This window comes from Bos indicus, chromosome 1, assembly GCF_029378745.1.
Source record: "Bos indicus isolate NIAB-ARS_2022 breed Sahiwal x Tharparkar chromosome 1, NIAB-ARS_B.indTharparkar_mat_pri_1.0, whole genome shotgun sequence".
NCBI classification, from domain to species: domain Eukaryota; kingdom Metazoa; phylum Chordata; class Mammalia; order Artiodactyla; family Bovidae; genus Bos; species Bos indicus.
The window spans coordinates 139,735,821-139,756,114 of record NC_091760.1 but is presented as its reverse complement, the minus strand read 5'-3'; the positions used below and the strand labels follow the sequence as shown (position 1 = coordinate 139,756,114).

Genomic DNA, 20,294 nt, shown 5'->3' with positions numbered 1-20,294 from the left:
GGCTGTGACATACATCCCTTGGGTGTGTTAAGGTGTACATCAATGGTGTGTTAAAATGCAAGGAATGCACTCAGAAAAATCCTGGGGTGTTTTGTCCTTGGTGGCAGGACATTTAAGCCTCAAGAAGTGTCAGGTGGGAAAGCGGATCCAGAAGTTTAAAAAAAAAATCAGGAGAATGACAAAAAATAAAAGAGCTTCATCCACCCACCGGAATCTTTGCTAGTTGTGGGTTCTCTTAGGGAATGCAGGTCTGGAAAGCTGTGCTTGGCTGGGAGCAAGCAGGCAGGTTGTGTGTCTCCTGCCTTGTGTAACTAGCAAACTTTAGATCTGTGTTCTTGGCTGCTGGGGAAACTTTATACCTACAGGTCAGTCCATCCCCATCATCTTAATGAGATAATTATGCAGTTAGAATCCTTGAAAAGTTTTAAGATTGTAGAGAATTCAAAGTACTGGGCTGGCCATTACTCTTTTTTATAAAGAAAAAAGAGAAAGCTGAAGAACTTATATCTTAATTATTCCAAAACATTAACCATGTAGGACCAAGTTCTAGTACAAGGAAAACATATGTTTTATAGTAGATCTTGTCATGAAATTGAGCTAATTATTTACTGTAAAGACCAAGATGTTCTGTCACATTCTGCTCTCTGTAAAGTGAAAGTTATTCAGTCATGTCTTGTCTGACTCTTTGCAACCCCATGGACTATACAGTCCATGGAATTCTCCAGGCCAGAATAATGGAGTGGGTAGCCATTCCTATCTCCAGGGGATCTTCCCAACACAGGGAATGAACCCAGTAAGAGCTTTACTGAACCCAAAAACAGGCAATGCCAAAGAATGCTCAAACTACCGCACAATTGCACTCATCTCACACGCTAGTAAAGTAATGCTCAAAATTCTCCAAGCCAGGCTTCAGCAATACGTGAACCGTGAACTTCCTGATGTTCAAGCTGGTTTTAGAAAAGGCAGAGGAACCAGAGATCAAATTGCCAACATCCACTGGATCATGGAAAAAGCAAGAGAGTTCCAGAAAAACATCTGTTTCTGCTTTATTGACTATGCCAAAGCCTTTGACTGTGTGGATCACAATAAACTGTGGAAAATCCTGAAAGAGATGGGAATACCAGACCACCTGATCTGCCTCTTGAGAAATTTGTATGCAGATCAGGAAGCAACAGTTAGAACTGGACATGGAACAACAGACTGGTTCCAAATAGGAAAAGGAGTTCTTCAAGGCTGTATATTGTCACCCTGTTTATTTAACTTATATGCAGAGTACATTATGAGAAATGCTGGGCTGGAAGAAGCACAAGCTGGAATCAAGATTGCCGGGAGAAATATCAATCACCTCAGATATGCAGATGACACTACCCTTATGGCAGAAAGTGAAGAGGAACTCAAAAGCCTCTTGATGAAAGTGAAAGTGGAGAGTGAGAAAGTTGGCTTAAAACTCAACGTTCAGAAAATGAAGATCATGGCATCCGGTCCCATCACTTCATGGGAAATAGATGGGGAAACAGTGGAAACAGTGTCAGACTTTATTTTGGGGGGCTCCAAAATCACTGCAGATGGTGATTGCAGCCATGAAATTAAAAGACACTTACTCCTTGGAAGGAAAGTTCTGACCAACCTAGATAGCATATTGAAAAGCAGAGACATTACTTTGCCAACAAAGGTCTGTCTAGTCAAGGCTATGGTTTTTCCTGTGGTCATGTATGGATATGAGAGTTGGACTGTGAAGAAGGCTGAGCACCGAAGAATTGATGTTTTTGAACTGTCGTGTTGGAGAAGACTCTTGATAGTCCCTTGGACTGCAAGGAGATCCAACCAGTCCATTCTAAAGGAGATCAGCCCTGGGATTTCTTTGGAAGGAGTGATGCTAAAGCTAAAACTCCAGTACTTTGGCCACCTGATGCGAAGAGTTGACTCACTGGAAAAGACTCTGATGCTGGGAGGGATTGGGGGAAAGAGGAGAAGGGGACGACAGAGGATGAGATGGCTGGATGGCATCACTGACTCGATGGACATGAATCTGAGTGAACTCCAGGAGTTGGTGATGGACAGGGAGGCCTGGCGTGCTGCGATTCATGGGGTCACAAAGAGTCGGACACGACTGAGCAACTGATCTGATCTGATCTAAGAGCTTTATAATTAAATTCTGTGGAATGTGTAATTAAATTCTGTGGAATGTATAACCTTGGTGAGGTAGATTTGTGGCAAAGTTTGTCTAATAGGTTCATTGTAGGAAAATTATACTTTCTATTTGCTGTTTTGGAAAGAGAATCTACTCACAAGATTATTGAACATACCCACTTTGTGATAATTCTAACACTACTTATGACTGCGTTAATTCTGTTATCTCCTTTCGCATGAATCCATTGGCTGGTCAGTGTGCTGGTCTCTGCCCTCTTAAAAGCCTAGGAAACACACCAGCGCTTGTGTGTGTGTGTGTGTGTGTGTGTGTGTGTGTATGTGTGTGACGTTCAGCCATGTCTGACTCTTTGGACTGTAACCCTCCAGGCTCCTCTGTCCCTGGAATTCTCCAGGCAAGAATACTGCAGTGTGTTGCCATTTCCTTCTCCAGGGGATCTTCCCAACCCAGGGATGGAAACTTTATCCCTTGCATTGGCAGTCGGATTCTTTACCCCCGAGCCACCAGGGAAGCCCTATCTAACCCTAAGCCCTATCTAACCTACAAAGGCCAGTTCTTCCAGAGGTCAGGCTGGGTCCTATGGGGAGTAGGTTGATCAAGTCTTCCCTCTCAAGTAGCTAGAAGGATCTGCCTGGGGGGAGGGGCAGGAGCCATGCCCATAAGTCCTAGTACTGGGGGGATGGGCCTCTCCAGGCAAGGTGCACCTGCAGACTCCGACTATGGGGAACCACCATGCCTACTTGGGCCCTTTGGGGCTACTTTGTCTTAGTCTCCTGAGACTGCTTGGCTTGAACAAATAATTCTATATGCCATCTAGCTTAGATCACCAGGTGGTGGGCTCAGGGTTCATAAAGCAACCCCTGCAGCAGTGTCCACCATGCATGGACTTTCCCTGGAGACTTTGAGGAAGAAAGTGGCTGAAGGACAAGATTTGAGATTCTGGGTTCTTAATATTATCTTCACCTTATCTCAGTGCATGTGTGCTGTCACTTCAGTTTTGTCTGACTCTTTGTGACCCTATGGAGTGCAGCCCACCAAGCTCCTCTGTCCATGGGATTCTCTAGGCAAGAATACCGGGGTGGGTCGCCATGACCTTCAGGGGATCTTCTCGACCTAGGGATCAAACCTGCGTCTCTTAGGTCTCCTGCATTGGTAGATGGGTTCTTTACCACTAGCTCCACCTCGGAATTCCCCTCATCTCACTAACCAACATTCATATCTTAAACCTTTGGTGGCTTTAATTATTATTTTCTTTTTTTAAATTTTTATTGGAGTGTAGTTGATTTACAATGTTGTGTTAGTTTCAGGTGTATGGCAAAGTGAATCAGTTATGCATGTACATATATCTACTTTTTTAAAGAGTCTTTTCCCACATAGGCCATTACAGAGTACTGAGTAGAGTTCCCTGTGTTATACAGCAGTTCTTATTAATTATATATGTGCATTCTCTGCATGTGTGCTCAGTCGAGTCCAACTGTTTGCAACCCCATGGACTGTAGCCCACCTCCCAGTCTCCTCTGTCCATGGAATTCTCCAGGCAAGAATACTGGAGTAGGTTGCCATTTCCCTCTCCAGGTAATTTTTAAAAATTAAGATTATTTTGTGTTAGACTCTGGGCTTCTGGACCCTTCTCTAGGCCAGATTTACTCATAAGTGAAAAAGGGGGACCAGGAAACTTTCTTCAGGTTGTAAACAGGGATGTTATCACTGCAATTAGGTGTCAAACATCATCAAAGAAAATATGCAGTCTTGCCTGGGGCACCTAGCTTACACATGCCATTGCCTGCAAGATCAAACCAGTCAATTCTCAAGAAAATCAACACTGAATATTCACTGGAAGGACTCCTGTTTACTTTGGTCATTGAATGCAAAGAGCCAACTCTTGGGAAAAGACTGACGCTGGGATAGACTGAAGGCAAAAGGAGAAGGGGGCAGATGAAGATGAGATGGTTAGATGGCATCACTGACTCAAAGCACATGAATTTGAGCAAACTCCAGGAGATAGCAGGGGTTCAATCCCTGGGTCAGGAAGATCCCTTAGAGGAGGGCATGGCAATCCACTCCAGTATTCTTGCCTGGAGAATCCCATGCAGCCTGGTGGGCTGCAGTCGATGGGGTCGCATAGAGTTGGACACAACTGAGCGACTAACACAAAACAGGAGATAGTGGAGGACAGAGGAGCCTGGCGGGCTGCAGTCCATGGGGTCGCAAAGAGTCCACTCGACTTAGTGACTGAACAACAACCAACAACCCTAGTTGGGAGGGGAGGGTTCCCCAGCCAGGCGACCCAGGGACCTTGGAGCGCTCCTTTCTTCCCTAGACTCCACCCTTTGTCCTTTCCTCTGTACAAACTTCCTCTTGAGCCTACTGGGCTTCCCCTCCTTCCCCTCCCTCAGGGGAGCTGTGGTGGCTCACATCTTGGGGAGGCCCTGAGGCTAGTTTCCTTTCTCTCCTCATCTTTGCGGAGTGAAACTTGGAGGAAACCCCAGAAGGCAGTGCCTGCTTGGGGGAGGGGCTGGGGAGGGTCCTGTGGGTGGGCTTTCTGCTGTTAGGGCTCAGGCCAGAGGCTGTGGACCAGTTGGGGTAAAGCCAGCTGGTCTCCGGGGGGTACGGTGGGTATAGCGCACTGTGTGGCCAGGGAGGAGGCTGAGGCCACACTACGCCCATGAGAAAGGCAGGACAGAACTTCCACCCATGGAGTGCTCTGATCCTCTCCCTAAAGCAGCCTCTGTTCCTGCTCTCAAAAATGGTCTTTCCACTCACCTTGGTCTCTCAAAAAGGCTTCCTTCCTGCCTTTGAGAGAAGCCAGGAGGTCCTTCTCCTGCGGGCTCACTGTGGGGGGTAGTTCTGGAGAGGAACAGGGCACGCCCAGCCTTCCAGGCTTGACTTCTGCTGGTCTAGTCTTTGTGGCGGCACTGTGGCCAGGCCGGGGCGGGACAGGTCTCCAGGTCTGTTAAGGGCTAACAGGTTGTTGTGGGCTGTCGCCAGGTCTAACTACCACACCATCCAGAAGCTTTATGAGTGAGTGTTCAGAGCATAACTATCTCATATTTTAGGAACTGTCTGCTCCAGAAATTTTTCATTAAACATCCAACAGCTATTTATTGTGTGCTTACCGTGTGTTAGGCTTTGTTGTAGCTCTAGAGAGATTACAGAGGGCAAGACGGCATATATCTCTGTCTGCCCTCAGAGTGAGAAGAGTCAGGCAATAAGCAAAAGAGATGAGCAAATTTCACAGTAGGTTAGAAGGTCAAAAGTACTAAGGAAAAAAAGAATGCAGGGAGGAAAGAAAGGGAAATGGACATGCAGAGTGAGGGTAGGTTTTACTTTTTTTTTGTAGGGCATTCAGGAAAGGTCTCTGAGCCAAGACTTAATCAATGGATTTAGAGCCAAACTAACAGGTGGCACTCGTTTGTTTGCCAATGAAGGAGACGTAAGAGATGTGGGTTTGATCCCTACGTAGGGAAGATCCCCTGGACGAGGGCATGGCAACCCACCCCAGTATTCCTACCTGGAGAGGAGCCTGGCGGGCTACAGTCCATAGGGTCGCAGAGTCGTACATGACTGAAGCAACTTAGCACACACACTAGAGTGAAAACTTAAAGGAGGGTAGGAAGGGAGCTATGAGGTGTTCTAGGGGAAGAGGGTTCTTGGCAGAAGGACAGCATGTTCAAAGGCCCTGGGGCAGCAGCATGCCTGGCATGACAAGGTGGCCAATATGATCAGAGCAGAGTGAAAGGAGGGGAGCACAGTGGGTCAAGAGGTCAGAGAAAGACCAGTGAGATCAGCTCCTCTGGGCCTCTTGGGCCTTGGCCTTTGAGTCAGATGGGAACCTGTGAAGCATTTTTAGAGAAGGACACATCTGACAGGTTTTAAAGATCCATCAGTGGCCTGTTGAGGATGGGCAGTAACAGGATGAAGACAGAAGGAGGAAGACATTTAGGAGATTGCTGTCCTCATTTGGGTGAGAAGTGCTAAGATTAGAGATCTACCCTGAAGGTTGGCTCATCAGGGCTTACTGATGAGCATGTGAGGTAGTAAAGACAGATGATTCTAAAATTTCTGAAAAGAGATTAACCAGAACCAGAATGACTTCAGAAACATTTTGTGAAGGGAGTTTAGAGGTCTAGGTGGATACTTTCAGGCTAGAAGACAGATGTGTATAGACAAGAAAGAAATCTGGAAGCAGAGGGGAGACAGAGCTGGACAGGGGGTGCTGTGGACCGTCCCAGGGGATACAGTTGAGGGTAGCAGTCATGGTGGAGAGAATAAGCACCTACCAGAGTTCTGGAAGAATACAGAACGCGTAACACATTGGGATAAGGGAGGAGCAGTAGTGATGTTATTAACCAGTCAATCCTAAAGGAAATCAAGCTTGAACATTAATTGGAAGGACTGATGCTGCAGCTAAAGCTCCAATACTTTGGCCACCTGATGTGAAGAACTGACTCATTGGAAAAGACCCTGATGCTGGGAAAGACTGAGGGCAGGAGAAGGGGACGACAAGAGAATGAGATGGTTGAATAGCATCACTGACTCAATGGACAGGAGATTGAGCAAATTCTGGGAGATAGTGGAGGACAGAGGAGCCTGCCATGCTGCAATCCATGGGGTCACAAAGAGTCAGATATGACTTAGTGACTGAACAACAACAATGATTACTTATAAGAGTGTGGGCAGTAAAAATAAAGGGGCTTCCCAGGTGTCGCTAGTAGTAAAGAACCTGCCTGCCAAAGCAGGAGGCATGAGGCAAGGGTTTGATCCCTGGGTTGGGAAGATCCCCTGGAGGAGGACATGGCAACCCACTCCAGTATTCTTGCCTAGAGAATCCCATGGACAGAGGAGCCTAGCAGGCTATGGTTCATGGGGTTGCAGAGTCAGACATGAATGAAGCAACTTAGCACAAGGGATGGTGAAGCACCTTCAGGGACTTTCGTCTTACTGGGAAGACAAGCCCAAGTCCTAAAGGGGCAGGGGTATCAAAACCCCAAGACAATTGCTGTGTGGACACAGGGCTATTTCTCAAGAACTGTGGCCTCCAGCTGAGGAACAACAGCTGCCACCAACCTATGGCCTGGCAGGAAGGTAGCTGGGAAAATAGAAACCCGCCTCTCTCACCTCCCTCGGGGGCCTCCTACTGGATGAAGCCCAAGGGCAAGAGAGCCGTTTACTGTTAGTGCAGTCAGCTGGCCTGGGGATGCAGGGGGTGGGGGTGGGGTGGGGAGGGAGAGGGTAGAGCACCAGGCAGCCCACCCAGCTTTCAGAACATGCCAGGAGTTTAACTTTAGGTGTTAGGGATCAAGAAAGGCTTGAATATAGAATACGCAGAGTTGTGCTGTGGGAAATTGGGTAGGGAGTCAAGGAAGAGCCTCTTTGGAGGGAATGGAGCACAGAATACTCATTTTTATGTGATAGCATCACGTTGAGAGAGAGGCATTGCTCAAAGAGCTCAGCAGGCATTAGGAAGTGCTCATAAGTAGCCTCAATTATCACACTGAGTGTAAATGGTACAGTCAATGGTTTAGCACAGCGCCCAGGAAACAGAAACATTCAACATGTGTGATCTATTAGCTGGCACCCCCATTATAAAGATGATTAAAAAATCAAAAACAAATGCTGAGCCACAGAGAAGCTGCTCAACTAGTAAGCCATGTTCAACCACAGGGACATTCTGATGCTGGCTCCCATGTTCCCAAGGTCATGCCCAACCTCACTGTTTTCCGCAGTGCCCTGAGAGACACTTCAAAGGAAGAACTGGTACGTCTTGGAGATGGACACGGGCCAGTGCCTGCAGTGTGGGAACATGAGGGACAGAAGCCAACGACAAGGGAGAGGCAGAACTGAAAGGGAAGGGAGAGGCAGAACTGAAAGGGAAGAGATATATGTGGAAACAACTTGCTGAGGGAGGCAGGGACTGGCTGCATTCAAGGGACAGCTGACTGGGCTAGACTAAGAGGGAAGAAGAGGTCCTGAGAGAAAGGCGACACTGCCCCGAGATGGAGGAGGGGCCTTGGGAATTAGATGCAAGGTCTGCTAGTGACTAGGGCCTGATCCCAAAGTTACTCGTGTTTTGTTTTTTTTTTTTTTTCTTTCAAAGTTCCCTGGAAATCTATCAAGATATTAACTCTTCTACTTCTGGGGAAGTTATCTTATAGAAACTCAGGAGCCAGTGTTTACCCCATGTGGCCTGCCTTAGGGAAATTCGACTTTTGTTGAATGAATGAAATGATGCCAGGTTTTGTGTGCACTTGAATTTACTTCCATGTACTGATGCAGTTTTGTGGTATTGTTCTTTCAGAGGTTCCAGTGTCCTCTACTCTCTTTACATTCCTCAGAACTATGCTGACATGGTCCCTGCAGTACTGGTTCCTGCTAGTTGAAACGAAGGGCTTCCCAGGTGGCTCAGTGGTAAAGAATCTGCCTGCCAATGTTGGAGATGACAGTTCAATCCCTGGGTCAGAAAGATCCCCTGGAGAAGGAAATGCCAACCCACTCCAGTATTCTTGCCTGGGAAATCCCATGGACAAAGGACTCGGGCAGGCTACAGTCCATGGGATTGCAAAAAAGTCGGACATAACTGAGCGGCTAAAACAACAAGCTGAAACTAAATTCAGTTAACCACAGATATTTGCATTTACACATTGAAATTAGAATTAGAATGTAAATAATTTTCTTTGTATAATCTCCACTGCTCACAGACTGACCTCCTTTTTACTCTTAAAAGTGACTGCAACCTACTCTGACCTTCATTTTGGATCACTCTCCTATGGCAGGTGTTGGAAACAGGCTGCTTTGCTCACCGTATTCCAGATGTGCTTTTCACACTTCATGACTTTGTGGCTCCTAAGCAGTGACTTGGAAGGCCCCATCACATTTTATTTTTTAAGACAAATTAGTTCTTCCTTTTTAAAGTTTTTTAATCTTTTGGCCATACCACATGGCATCTGGGATCTTAGTACCCCTCATCCCCCAACTAGGGATCAAACCCACGCCCCCTGCATTGGTGGCCCGGGGTCTTAACTACTGGATCACTAGGGAAGCCCCTTTAGGCAAATTCTTAAACTTTCTAAGCCTTGGTTTCCTTATCCTTAAATCAAGAATAATAGAGTCTGGCTCAGACTTGTCTGTGGTGAGATCAGACACTTATGCATTTTCAGGTTTCAGCTCTTACCTACTAGCTGTGTGCTTTTGTCCAAGCTCTCTGGCCCCAGCTTCCTCTTTCATGCAATGTGGCCAGGGTAGAAAGCATCCTGCTTTGTGGGATGTGCTTTGTCTAAGGTAGTACTGTCCCACCAGGCTCGCAGCTATGTGCCCTTGGGCCCTCCTCAGTTTCTCTGGGCCTGTTTTCTCGGCTGAGGTCACTGTGAAGTGAGAGTACTAGTAGCACCTGATCTTTGTGGAGATCAGAGACGCTTATTCAGGAGAACTAAAGCATCCAAGGACTAAAATGTTGTAGTAGTTTCCTTGTAGTGGAGATGGGTGACAGCGTTACAGCTGATGTCACCAGCCATTGAGATCTTTCAACCTTTGCTTACCAAGCACTTCTTCAATAATTGCTTTCCTTCGATTACTTTGACATTCAGAAGTTCTTTCCATTTACCCCCAAAGCAGACCTAAGGGCGTACATTTGGAATGGTGTGGATTCAGTTGTGTGAGAGACAGACAAGATTCGTGTCTTGTTTGGAGACCATTTCCAGCAGTCCCTACTATGGAGTTGCTGATGGACAGTATTTCCCCCTTTCCTCCACTTCACTGGCATAAGTGGGAGTCAAATCTGGGTCTCTGTCACTCGAAAGCTGGAGGGGGGAAGATATTCTGCCTCCTGTCAGCAATCTTGCATTTCTACTTCAAATCTAGGAATGGTGTTTGTCACAGACGTCAGTGAGTTGTAAAGGAACCAGTAGGGCTTGTGCAACGGCAAACTCCTGCCATCTCTCTGACCTCTTATAACAGTTACCAAGCTGCCCACACCAGAACTGCAGTTTTGGACAGTGACCAGTGTTCCGGATATAAATTCTTGTAACATGTTTTGGGGGCTATCTTTTACTTTTATGAGACTGCTACAAAATAAAATATGCAACTGCCTGGCCATCTCTGAAAGGTGAGATTCTCTCTTAATGTTTTTGTTATTTGCTAACTTTGGTTATCTTGGAGCATCAGAGCATACTGTCCTACAGGGATATATGCACTGTAATGTCAAATAATCACACTGTTCTGGATAGTTATCCATCTTAACAATTTAGCTACCGCCTGTGTGCCATATCTCAGTTGGTGGCCCAACCTTGACCCTGCTGCTGCTGCTGCTGCTAAGTTGCTTCAGTCGTGTCCGACTCTGCGACCCCATAGACGGCAGCCCACCAGGCTCCCCCGTCCCTGGGATTCTCCAGGCAAGAACACTGGAGTGGGTTGCCATTTCCTTCTCCAATGCATGAAAGCGAAAAGTGAAAGTGAAGTCGCTCAGTCGTGTCCAACTCTAGCGACCCCATGGACTGCAGCCTACCAGGCTCCTCTGTCCATGGGATTTTCTAGGCAAAAGTACTGGAGTGGGGTGCCATTGCCTTCTCCCAACCTTGACCCTACTAAGCCTCAAACTTGAGATTTTTATGACATTTCCTCTCATTCCACTTCAACCTCATCTTATGACTGAACCTCTTAGGTATTTCTGAAGCCATCTCTTTCTATCCTTATAATGACTGCACTTCAACTGTTTCCTACTTTAGGGGGTCTAAGTGGTTTCCTGTGTTAACACTCTCAAATCATTCTAGATGAAAAAGAATCCTATCTTGTTTAGAACCCTTTACTTGCTCCCAGTTTCAACTCCCCCTCCCCTAATTTTAAGTTTGAATTAGTGAGTCCCATCCCACCTCCAAACTTACTCCAAGCAGTCTTACTAAACTTGAGTTCCTAAACTTGGAATGTTATTCACATTTTGGACCTTCCCACACTAAGACTCTTCTAAAATCTCCCCCTCCTAGTGGCTCAAAGGGTAAAGAATCTGGGTACAATACAGGAGACCTGGGATCAACCCCTGGGTTGGGAGGATCCTGTGGAGAAGGGAATGGCAACCCACCCCAGTATTCTTGCCTGGAGAATTCCAAGGGCAGAGGAGCCTAGTGGGTTACAGTCCGTGGGGTCACAAAGAGTCGGACAGGATTGAGTGACTAATGCTTTCACTTTTCTCCCCCTCCCACATGTGGGTTAACCTCCCTTCTATCCCTGCCCTAAATCTCAGTCATTCTTTGCACCCTTTCTCCTAACAGACACTGAAATTTGGGATGGCAAAGCTGTAGCTTATTCCTTCATCTTTATCCTCATCACTTCATAGTATTTGCTGAACCAATAGATACAAGACGCACTTGCTCAAACATGTTTGGACTATTCCTTCACAAACATGTATAAAAACTTCTGTCACGTGGTGTGAATAAAAGCTGGCACGTATATGGTGCCTGCTACATGCTAAGAACACAGGTTAACCCGTTATATCCTCCCCTATAAAGTAGGGACAAATATTTGCAGTTCACTTGTGAAGAAAACTGGCCTCAGAGGTTGTGATTTACTTAAAGTCACACACTGAATAGCCCGGCAAGGACCAGGGTTAGTCCCACTCCAGGGTCTGATCTAAACCACTATCCTAACTTCTCTATGCTGTGAAGGTCACTCTACAGCAGTAGGAACTGGAATTTTCAGTGTCCACTCTCGACGGTTAGATAGCATCACGGACTCACATGAATCTGAGCAATCTCCAGGAGACAGCAAAGGACAGGGGAGTCTGGTTTGCTGCAGTCCAGAGGGTCGCAGAGTCGGACACGACTGAGCGACTGCAGAATAAACAACTCCTTAAGGGCAGTGTTTTGCTTCCCGCTGTTCTTCTTTAGAGCTCAGACAGGGCCTTGGCTAGGCGGAGTGAACGAATCCGCAGCCTAGCACAGCCTGAAGGAAAATTTCCGGATCCTCGTCCGCTGCCCCAGGCTCAAATCCTACTACTGCCTTCCAAGAGTATCCTAAGTACGCATGGCTTCCCCCTCCCCCAGGTGTCGTCTAAGGGAGTGGGCCGCTGCGTTTCTATGGCCCGCTTCCTCCCACTCCACTTCCTATCCGGCTAAGTCATCGCCGGCCTGGACTGCCTTCCCCAACTAGCCAGGTCGACATCCTTTGCCATGTAGTGCGTTTTCTTTCACCCTTCTGGGTTTCCCCAGGACTGCGGCGGGGGTCTCACGGTTCTATCTTTTTCCTACTGCACTCAGCAACGTGGACTCTCCGTAACGTTTGCAGTACCCTCCGAACCGTAGAGGGTTAGTGTCCGAGGCAGCCCCCTTTCCCCGCCCCCGGTTCTCCCATCCTATGTCTTCCCCGCATTCCTCCTCCCGTCTCCGGGCAAAGTTTCTCGGGCCAGCGTTCTACTCTTTGCAGCTGGCACGCTTTTCAGTTTTAAGGGTTTCGCGTCCTCAAAGACAGCGTTCTTTCGCGGGGGGCAAACGCACTGGCCCCAGTTGACTGTGTTCTTCTGACAGCCCGAAGTCGGAGACTCCGCCGCCCCTCCTGGGCCCCTGCGGCCCCGCGTCTCGCGGCTCAGTTCTGGCTGGAAAAGCGGGAACCTGTCCCCACCCCCACCCTAGCCCCCGGTGCTGCCCCCGCCCGACCTCCGCCCCCGGCGCCAGCCCAGCCGCGCAGCCCGGCCGCCGCCTCACAATGGCCGGCTGCCGCTTCACCGCGCGCAGGGATCCCAGCCACGCGCGCGCCCCTCCCCCACCCGCCGCCTCCCCGGGGCCCGACTCCTGGCGCATACAGCCTCCTCTCTGCGTCCCCTGAGGCAGAGAAGGAGGAAGGCTCACTCTTCCGGGCGGGGCCCAAACGTCGTTCTTCCCGTGTCGCAGGCGGCTCCCACAGAGGAACTACTTTTTCTCCCACGGGGGCACTACTTCGCGGAGGCGTCAGCGCTGGCGGCGCGCACGGCATGGCGGCGGCGGCGCGCCTGAGGTAGAGGGACGCCGGCCCGGTCAGGCCTCGGCGCGGCCTACACGCTTTGCTCGCCCGCTCCCGCCCCGGCCCCCGCCCGGCCATGGCGGAGCCCTCGCCCGCCCGACGCCCGGTGCCTCTCATCGAGTCGGGTAAGACGCGCGGCGCCCGCGCCCTCCCCCGACGCCCCCGCCTGGGCCCCGGCCCCCTCCCCGCCGCCGCGGTCTCCCGGTCTCCTGACTGGTCTCCCCGTTTCTCCGCAGAACTGTACTTCCTCATCGCCCGGTACCTATCAGCCGGCCCATGTCGGAGAGCCGCCCAGGTGAGTGCAGGACCGCGGGCGGTGGCCGCGCTCCGGGAGCCCGGGCCCCGCCGCCGCCCGGGGTCGCGGGGAGGAGGGCGTCGGGTGGACCGGGGTGCGGCACCCGCCCCCCTAATTGCGCGTCTCTTTGGCTGCAGGTGTTGGTGCAGGAGCTGGAGCAGTATCAGGTCTGTGCTTGGCGGCGTCCTCCGCGTCCCCCGCCGTCCCTGCCTGGGGGCCGCTCGCCCGGCTCCCGGCTCCCCCGCCCCTGCCCCGCCGCCCCCCGCCCCCGCACCCCTCCTGCCCTGCGCGGTGGTCAGTCGTGTGCGTCTCGGGTCTTTGCAGTTGCTGCCGAAGAGGTTGGACTGGGAGGGCAACGAGCACAACAGGAGCTACGAGGAATTGGTGAGACTTTTGACATTTCCATCCCGATGTTTCCCAGCGCCCGCCGCCGCCCCCCTCCCCCCCGCCCCCTTTTCGGGGCTCCCGCTGGAGGGACGAAGTGACAGAGCGGCGCTCGGAGGGGGCGGGCAGGCGGCCGGGGAGCCACGGGGACGGCGGGACTTCCCCCCGTAGGTTTTGTTTTGTTTTGGGGTGGCTGGTTTGTTTGGGCAGGAAACGGCCCCGGGGGCGGCGGGGGTAGGTGGTGGCGACCCTGTGCCGCGGTTTGTGGCCGGGTGGGTCCCCAGGTGCGGTGCGTCTGGTGAGAGCCGGGGGCACGCCACCCAGTCAGCGAGCTGCTCTCATTTGTGTTTCTTCGGATCCCGACTTGTAACTCGACCTCTGATTGGTCTTCCTCCATTTGCCCCTCCCAGATCCTCCAACCACTTGTTCCTAGGAATAGAAGCATTCATGTCTCAAAGGTGGAGAGTCTCGGAACGTTTTTCTTTCTTTTTCCCTCAGCAGAGTAATAAAAATCTTGCTGCTGTGAGACTCTACCACTCCTCCAGTACTTTTGCCGCTCTAAACTGTGCTACACTTGTAGAGTAGTGCCTTAGGAAACTTATTTTTATGAATTTTTAATATTGCTCTTTGCTGTATATAACTTGAATGTAGGTCCTAACGATGCAGTTTCTCTTGCTGGAGCACCAGTAACATGGATTACAGTTCTCTTTTCATTGTACTTTGTCATCTTAGTTGCTCTCACAGTATGTGATTTGGTTTGAGCCACTTGTTAGTCCTTAGTGAAATAAAATATTTCTCAGGAAAATTTTTTTCTGACTTGTATATTAGGACAAAGGATTTTCGTTAGTTGCATATTCAGCGTCTTGTACGTGCAAAACAGCTGACAGAAAAAGAGCTGAGTGATCTTTTACTGTAGTTCTAACAGCTGCAAGTAGAAGTAGGTGTTAATATAGAATAACATCACCATTTTTAAATTATATAAAAGAACAGAAATAGATTTGTTACCTATATATGAAAAGTTTTTTTTAAACCTTTGTTGAAGTATAGTTAATTTACAACATGATTTACAGTTTTGTGATAATTTCTGCTGTACAGCAAAGTGATTGTTACGCATACGTACATACTTTTTCATATTCTTTTCCATTACGGTTTGTCACAGGATATTAATTATAGTTCCCTGTGCTGTTCAGAAGTACCTTGTTGTTTATCCATCCCAGATACAACAGTTTGCGTCTGTGAATCCTGAATTCCCGGTCTGTCCTTCCCCCACTGCCACCTCCTCTTTGGCAACCATAAGTCTGTTCTCTGTGTTTGTGAGTCTTCATGCTTGATAGATACTGAACAGTTAAGTGTTGACACTTAAAGCTGGGTGAATGTAACAAAAGACTCTATTTTAATTGCCAGTTTTAGTATTTCCCTTCCTAGAATTTTTTGAAGCAAACTCAAAGTATTTTCAGGAAAGGGAGTTGTAAAAATTCTTCATCATGGCAGAGTTTTTAATGTTTTCTTGAGTTTGACATTTTGAACCTTAAAGGGAATATGTAAAGGATGTTTTACTCCTGTTACTAGGTGCAAACAGTGTATCCGTGAAGCAGAAAAACATAATTTTTGAAATTTATTTTTTTAGTGAAGTATGGTTGAAGTACAATGTGTTAATTACTGCTGTACAGCAAAGTGACTCAGTTACACACATATATACGTTCCTTTTCATATTCTTTTCCATTATGGCTTCTTGCAGAATACAGATAGTTCCCTGTGCTATATAGTAGGACCTTGTTTACCCATTCTGTATGACCAGTTTGCATCTGCTAACCCCAAACTTCCTCCAGTCTAACCCTCTCCCACCGCCTCTCCCCAGCAAAGCATTATTGACAAGACGTGCAGCTATGTTACTGAGGATAAAGTTGTTTACATTTTGAAATAAGCATGATGCTATAACTACTGGGAAAGTTACATTAAAAATAGATTCATATATTTTTTGGCTTTTCCTGTTAGTACTGCTTAAAATTCTGCTTTCAGGACTTCCCTGGTGGTCCAGTGGTTAAAACTCTGTGCTTCATCTGAGATCCTTCATATGCTGCACAGTGTGGCCAAAAACATAATAAAATTCTGCTTTAAAGTATTGGGAATCTTGCTCTGTGATGTGCCCTGTGATGTGGCTGTGACATATGCTTTCTCATTGCCTGGGTGATTTGTCTGGTGAGGAGCCTCTGCCTCCTTTACCTTCCTCCTGCCTCCTTTCTCAGCACTAAGTGGTAGACAGTGAGCTTTGTGTGGAGAATTATTCTTTTGTCAGGGGTATGTGAGTAGCTTCTAGTTCTCCAAACTCTTTTTCTCTTTAAAAATACATATTTTAAAGTATTCTAGGTGGCACTAGTGGTGAGGAACACTCCTGCCAATGTGGGTTTGAACCCTGGGTCAGGAAGATCCCCTGGAGGAGGGCATGGCAACCCGCTCCAGTATTCTTGCCTGGAGAATCCCAGACAGAGGAGCCTGGCAGGCTACAGTCCTTATGGTTCAAAAAGAGTCAGACATGACTGAAGCGACTTAGCAGGGACACATTCAAATATACACAAACGATAACAATGTAACGAGTTTCCGTATTATAAATTCATTACCAGTTTGCTATATTTTTCAATATATGCCTTGAATTGGGCTTCAGACAAGGTTCATGGGTCACACTGAAATGATCTGAAATCTTTCTATCTTGCATAGTTTTTTTCCACCCTCCCTGTGCTGTAGATCTACTGAAGATACTTGAGTTATTCTGTAGAATATTTCACATTTTGGTTTTGTCTGATTCCTTATAAATGTTGTTTGTTTCTGTATGTTGTTTATTCCTTTTTCTCAGTAGTTCTGATTCTTGGATCACAACCATCTGGAAAGCTTTGTAAAATCTGCCCAGGCTGTGCCCCAGACCACTTAAATCAGAGTCTTTGTGGTGGGACTGACTGCACATCACTATTATTTTAAAGCCTTTCAAGTGATTCTAGTATCACTGTCTGCACAGCTGCAGTTTATCTTAGACTTGTGACTGTGCTACTAGTCCAGCTTGTGCTTTGGAAGCAAGAATATTTTTGGTATTTTCTTAGGAAATTTGTAACTAGTTATCTCTCAATACCAACTCTGCATTAGCAGTTGAGCCTGTGAATTTTTATGTAATTTTTATGAGTTTTGGTGGTAAAGGGGAAGAATGAAATAGAAGTATAGAATTGGGCATGAGAATTGGAACGGTTTGTAAAGGAGGGGTGTATTTGAAAAGGAGAGAGAGATTTGGTATACTTTGTAATTGAGTGACATGATAGATCAATTTTTGTAGGCCAGTCTCTTCCTTAAGCAGGGGAAAAAAAATCAAGATTCTTAAATTGTGGACTATCATTAGGGGGTTTATTATCATTAACTTTTTTTAATTTGTTTGGTCATGTTTGAGTAGACCTTTTGTGTAAGGAGAACAGAGTTATTTATATTGAAATCAGTATTTTATTAGAATTTTAAGTAGTCATTTTTCTTAAACCTTTAAGTTCATTTACAAATCTTATAAATCTAGTAATATGTAGAAACCAGTATGTTTATTTTTACATTCTGATTAGTGTTTGATTTGTCATTTGAATTTAATCTTAAAATATTTCACACCACTTAAAAAATATTAACACCACTTAATTAAATTTCCTTAGGGATTTCCACACTATATTTACAATGATGATTTTAATCTTTAGAAGCCTCTATACGGCACATTTAGATCTAAGCATAATCTTTCTAATAATTTAAGTGTTGTAAATATATTTTAAATTTATCATAGTAGATTATTACTTTTTACTCTTTCAAACATTAAAAATAGTTCAGTAAGTACATTTGTTAGTATATCAGAATAACTGATTTGTACAAATATATCTCTGCTGCTTTTCTTCACTTCTACTTATTTGTCAACATTTCTCAGTTTAGGAATTCACTCTTCAAATCAAGGGGAGAGTGGTATAACCATCTTGAGCTGCTTACTGGATTGAGGACTCAGGTTATGTTAGAAAATTCTAACCCAAGATGTGAAATTCAGGTGCACCGCCAGATAGACTCTATTGGAGTCTAAAGTTGAAACTTTTTTTTTTTTTTTAATAGCAAGGCTATTTACTCATTTGAAACAAAACTCCCAGGACTTCCCTGGCAGTGGTTAAGACCCTGTGCTTCCACTGCAGGGGTCACGGGTTCCAACTGAGATCCTGTATGCTGTGCCAAACAGCCAAAAAATGAATAACTAAAATGATACAACTGTGTATTCCAAATCTATATCGCAGCTAGTCACAGTACTTTTTTTTTTTTTTTTTTTTTTGCTCATTGTGGATTCTAAAGACCCTTTATCCTGAGTGCAGCCTTTTTTTTCCCTCTCCATATGGATTCTGCATTTTCTTTGTACTTGACTGTAGAGATCTGTCCTTCTGTAAGCATTTCATTGATACCACTTGGGAACACTTAATGATCATAACAGTGTGATGAGCTGCAGTCTAGCAATAGGACAGTGTTAAGTTAAAGATTTGGGCTGTAATCCTGCCTTTCTAGTTGCTTACTACATTTTCTTGTTCATTTACTAAGTTGTGTCTGACTCTTTGCGACCCCATGAACTGCAACATTCCAGCCTTCCCTGTCCTCCAGTGTCTCCTGGAGTTTGCTCAAGTTCTTGTCCACTGAGTGAGTGATGCTATCCAACCATTTCATCCTCTCTTGTCTGCTTTTTCTCCTGCCCTCAATCTTTGCCAGCATCATGATCTTTTCCAGTGAGTAGGCTTTTTGCATCAGGTGGCCAAGGTATTGGAGCTTCAGCACCAGTCCTTCCAATGAATGTTCAGGGTTGATTTCCTTTAGGATTGACTGGCTTGATCTCCTTGCAGTCCAAGGGACTCTCAAGAGTCTTTTTCAGCACTACAGTTCGAAAGCATTAATTCTTCGGTGCTCAGCTTTCTTTATGGTCCAACTCTCACATCCATACATGACTACTGTAAAAACCATAGCTTTGATACATGTAATCTCAGGCGAATTATTTAATCTCTACCTCAGTTCTTTAGTCTGTATAACAATAAAAAGTGTTGTAAAAATACTGAAAAAAATGATTTTGCTGTGCTGGGCACACAGTAGTAATCAGTAGTATTTATGAGTGATAACATTGATGGGACATTTAAGTCATATTGTGTAGACTTCCCCTTCACCTAATTTATATTTGTAGTGTTTTGTGAAATAACAAAATACAGTCTATGTGAGCTCTAGTATGTGGGCTTATGATACTTGGTTTTTACCCTTATGGATGACCACAGAGTAGGATGGACAATGGCAGTCAGTTTCTCTAGCTTAGTGCCAAATTATGGTAGTGGTGCTGCTGTCTCAGCCACTTAGCCTTGGCTGTGCTACTTTTTTCTTTGGTCTCCACAACTTATTTTGATATTTCTTTTAATGAAAGTTTGTTGACAATGATTTTAGTTTTCCTTTTTGGTTTGAAAACTTGCTTTGATTTTATTAAATGCATTTTTTTTTAAGCTGTGAAATTCTGGTTGCTTAGTTCTGTTTTTTTTCTTTCAGCACATTAGTATTGAAAAGCCATCGGTCTTACTGTTTCTTCTTTTAAGGTGTGTGTGTGTGTTTAATTAATTAATTTGGCTGTGTTGAGTCTTAGTTGTGACACCTGGGCTTAGTTGCTTTGAGGCATTTGAGCCGTCGTCCCCTGCATTGTAAGGTGAATTCTTAACCACTGTACCACCAGGGAAGTCCCAATATAATGTTTTTCACTATGATTGCTTTTCAAGATTTTCATTTTGTCTTTAATTTTCAGAAGGTTTATGTGATATACTATAGTCATTATCACTGTATAACAAATTATCTGAAACTTAGTGAATTAAAACAGCACAAATTTATTAATTTATTTATCTATTTATTTATTTCTATTTGGCCATGCCACACAGAATGTGGGATCTTATTTGCCCGACCAGGGAAGGAACCCATGCCCCCTGCATTGGAAGCACTGAGTCTTAACCACTGGACCACCAGGGAATTCCCACAGATTTACTCTCTCACAGTTTGTCAGAAATCCAGGCACAACTGATCTGATTCCTTTGTCTCCGTCTCAAGGTTGCACTCAAAGTGTTGGCCAGAGCTGGCGTTTCCACTGAAGGCTTGACTGTGGAAGGAACTGCTTCCACATTCACATGTTTTTTGGCTGGTTCAGTCCGTGGAGTTGACTGTTGGGCTGAGAGCCTTGACTCGATTCCTGGTTGGCTCTTGGCTGCCCTCAGCTGCATACTAATCTCTCCAACCTAGCAACTTGCATTGTCGGAAGATGAAAGCTGACAAGGCGTAGCCTGCAGGCAAGACGGAAGTCACGCTCTTCTGTAAGCTAGTAATGGATATGTTACCCAGAGTTAGTGCTCTTTGGTTAGAAATAAGCTACTCATGGGGAGGGGACTCAAGTCTGTGAGTATCAGAAGGTGGAGATATTGGAGTCCA

At 46.2% G+C, this 20,294-nt stretch overlaps 1 protein-coding gene across 3 annotated transcripts in view; it reads left to right on the top strand.

The window, feature by feature from the left end:
* Positions 1 to 13,076: 13,076 nt before the first annotated feature.
* Positions 13,077 to 20,294, top strand: part of BRWD1 (bromodomain and WD repeat domain containing 1) — a 123,831-nt gene continuing 116,613 nt past the window's right edge. Inside the window, exons 1-4 of one of the 3 annotated variants that reach the window (XM_019962667.2) lie at positions 13,078 to 13,257; positions 13,369 to 13,427; positions 13,565 to 13,594; positions 13,752 to 13,811. In XM_019962667.2, coding sequence (XP_019818226.2) covers positions 13,209 to 13,257; positions 13,369 to 13,427; positions 13,565 to 13,594; positions 13,752 to 13,811 — 198 coding nt within the window. In that variant the 5' untranslated portion in view covers positions 13,078 to 13,208. Of the gene's footprint in view, positions 13,258 to 13,368; positions 13,428 to 13,564; positions 13,595 to 13,751; positions 13,812 to 19,373; positions 19,421 to 20,294 lie in introns of those variants that run through there. The other 2 variants (XM_070795013.1, XM_019962674.2) reach the window with 2 other exon arrangements.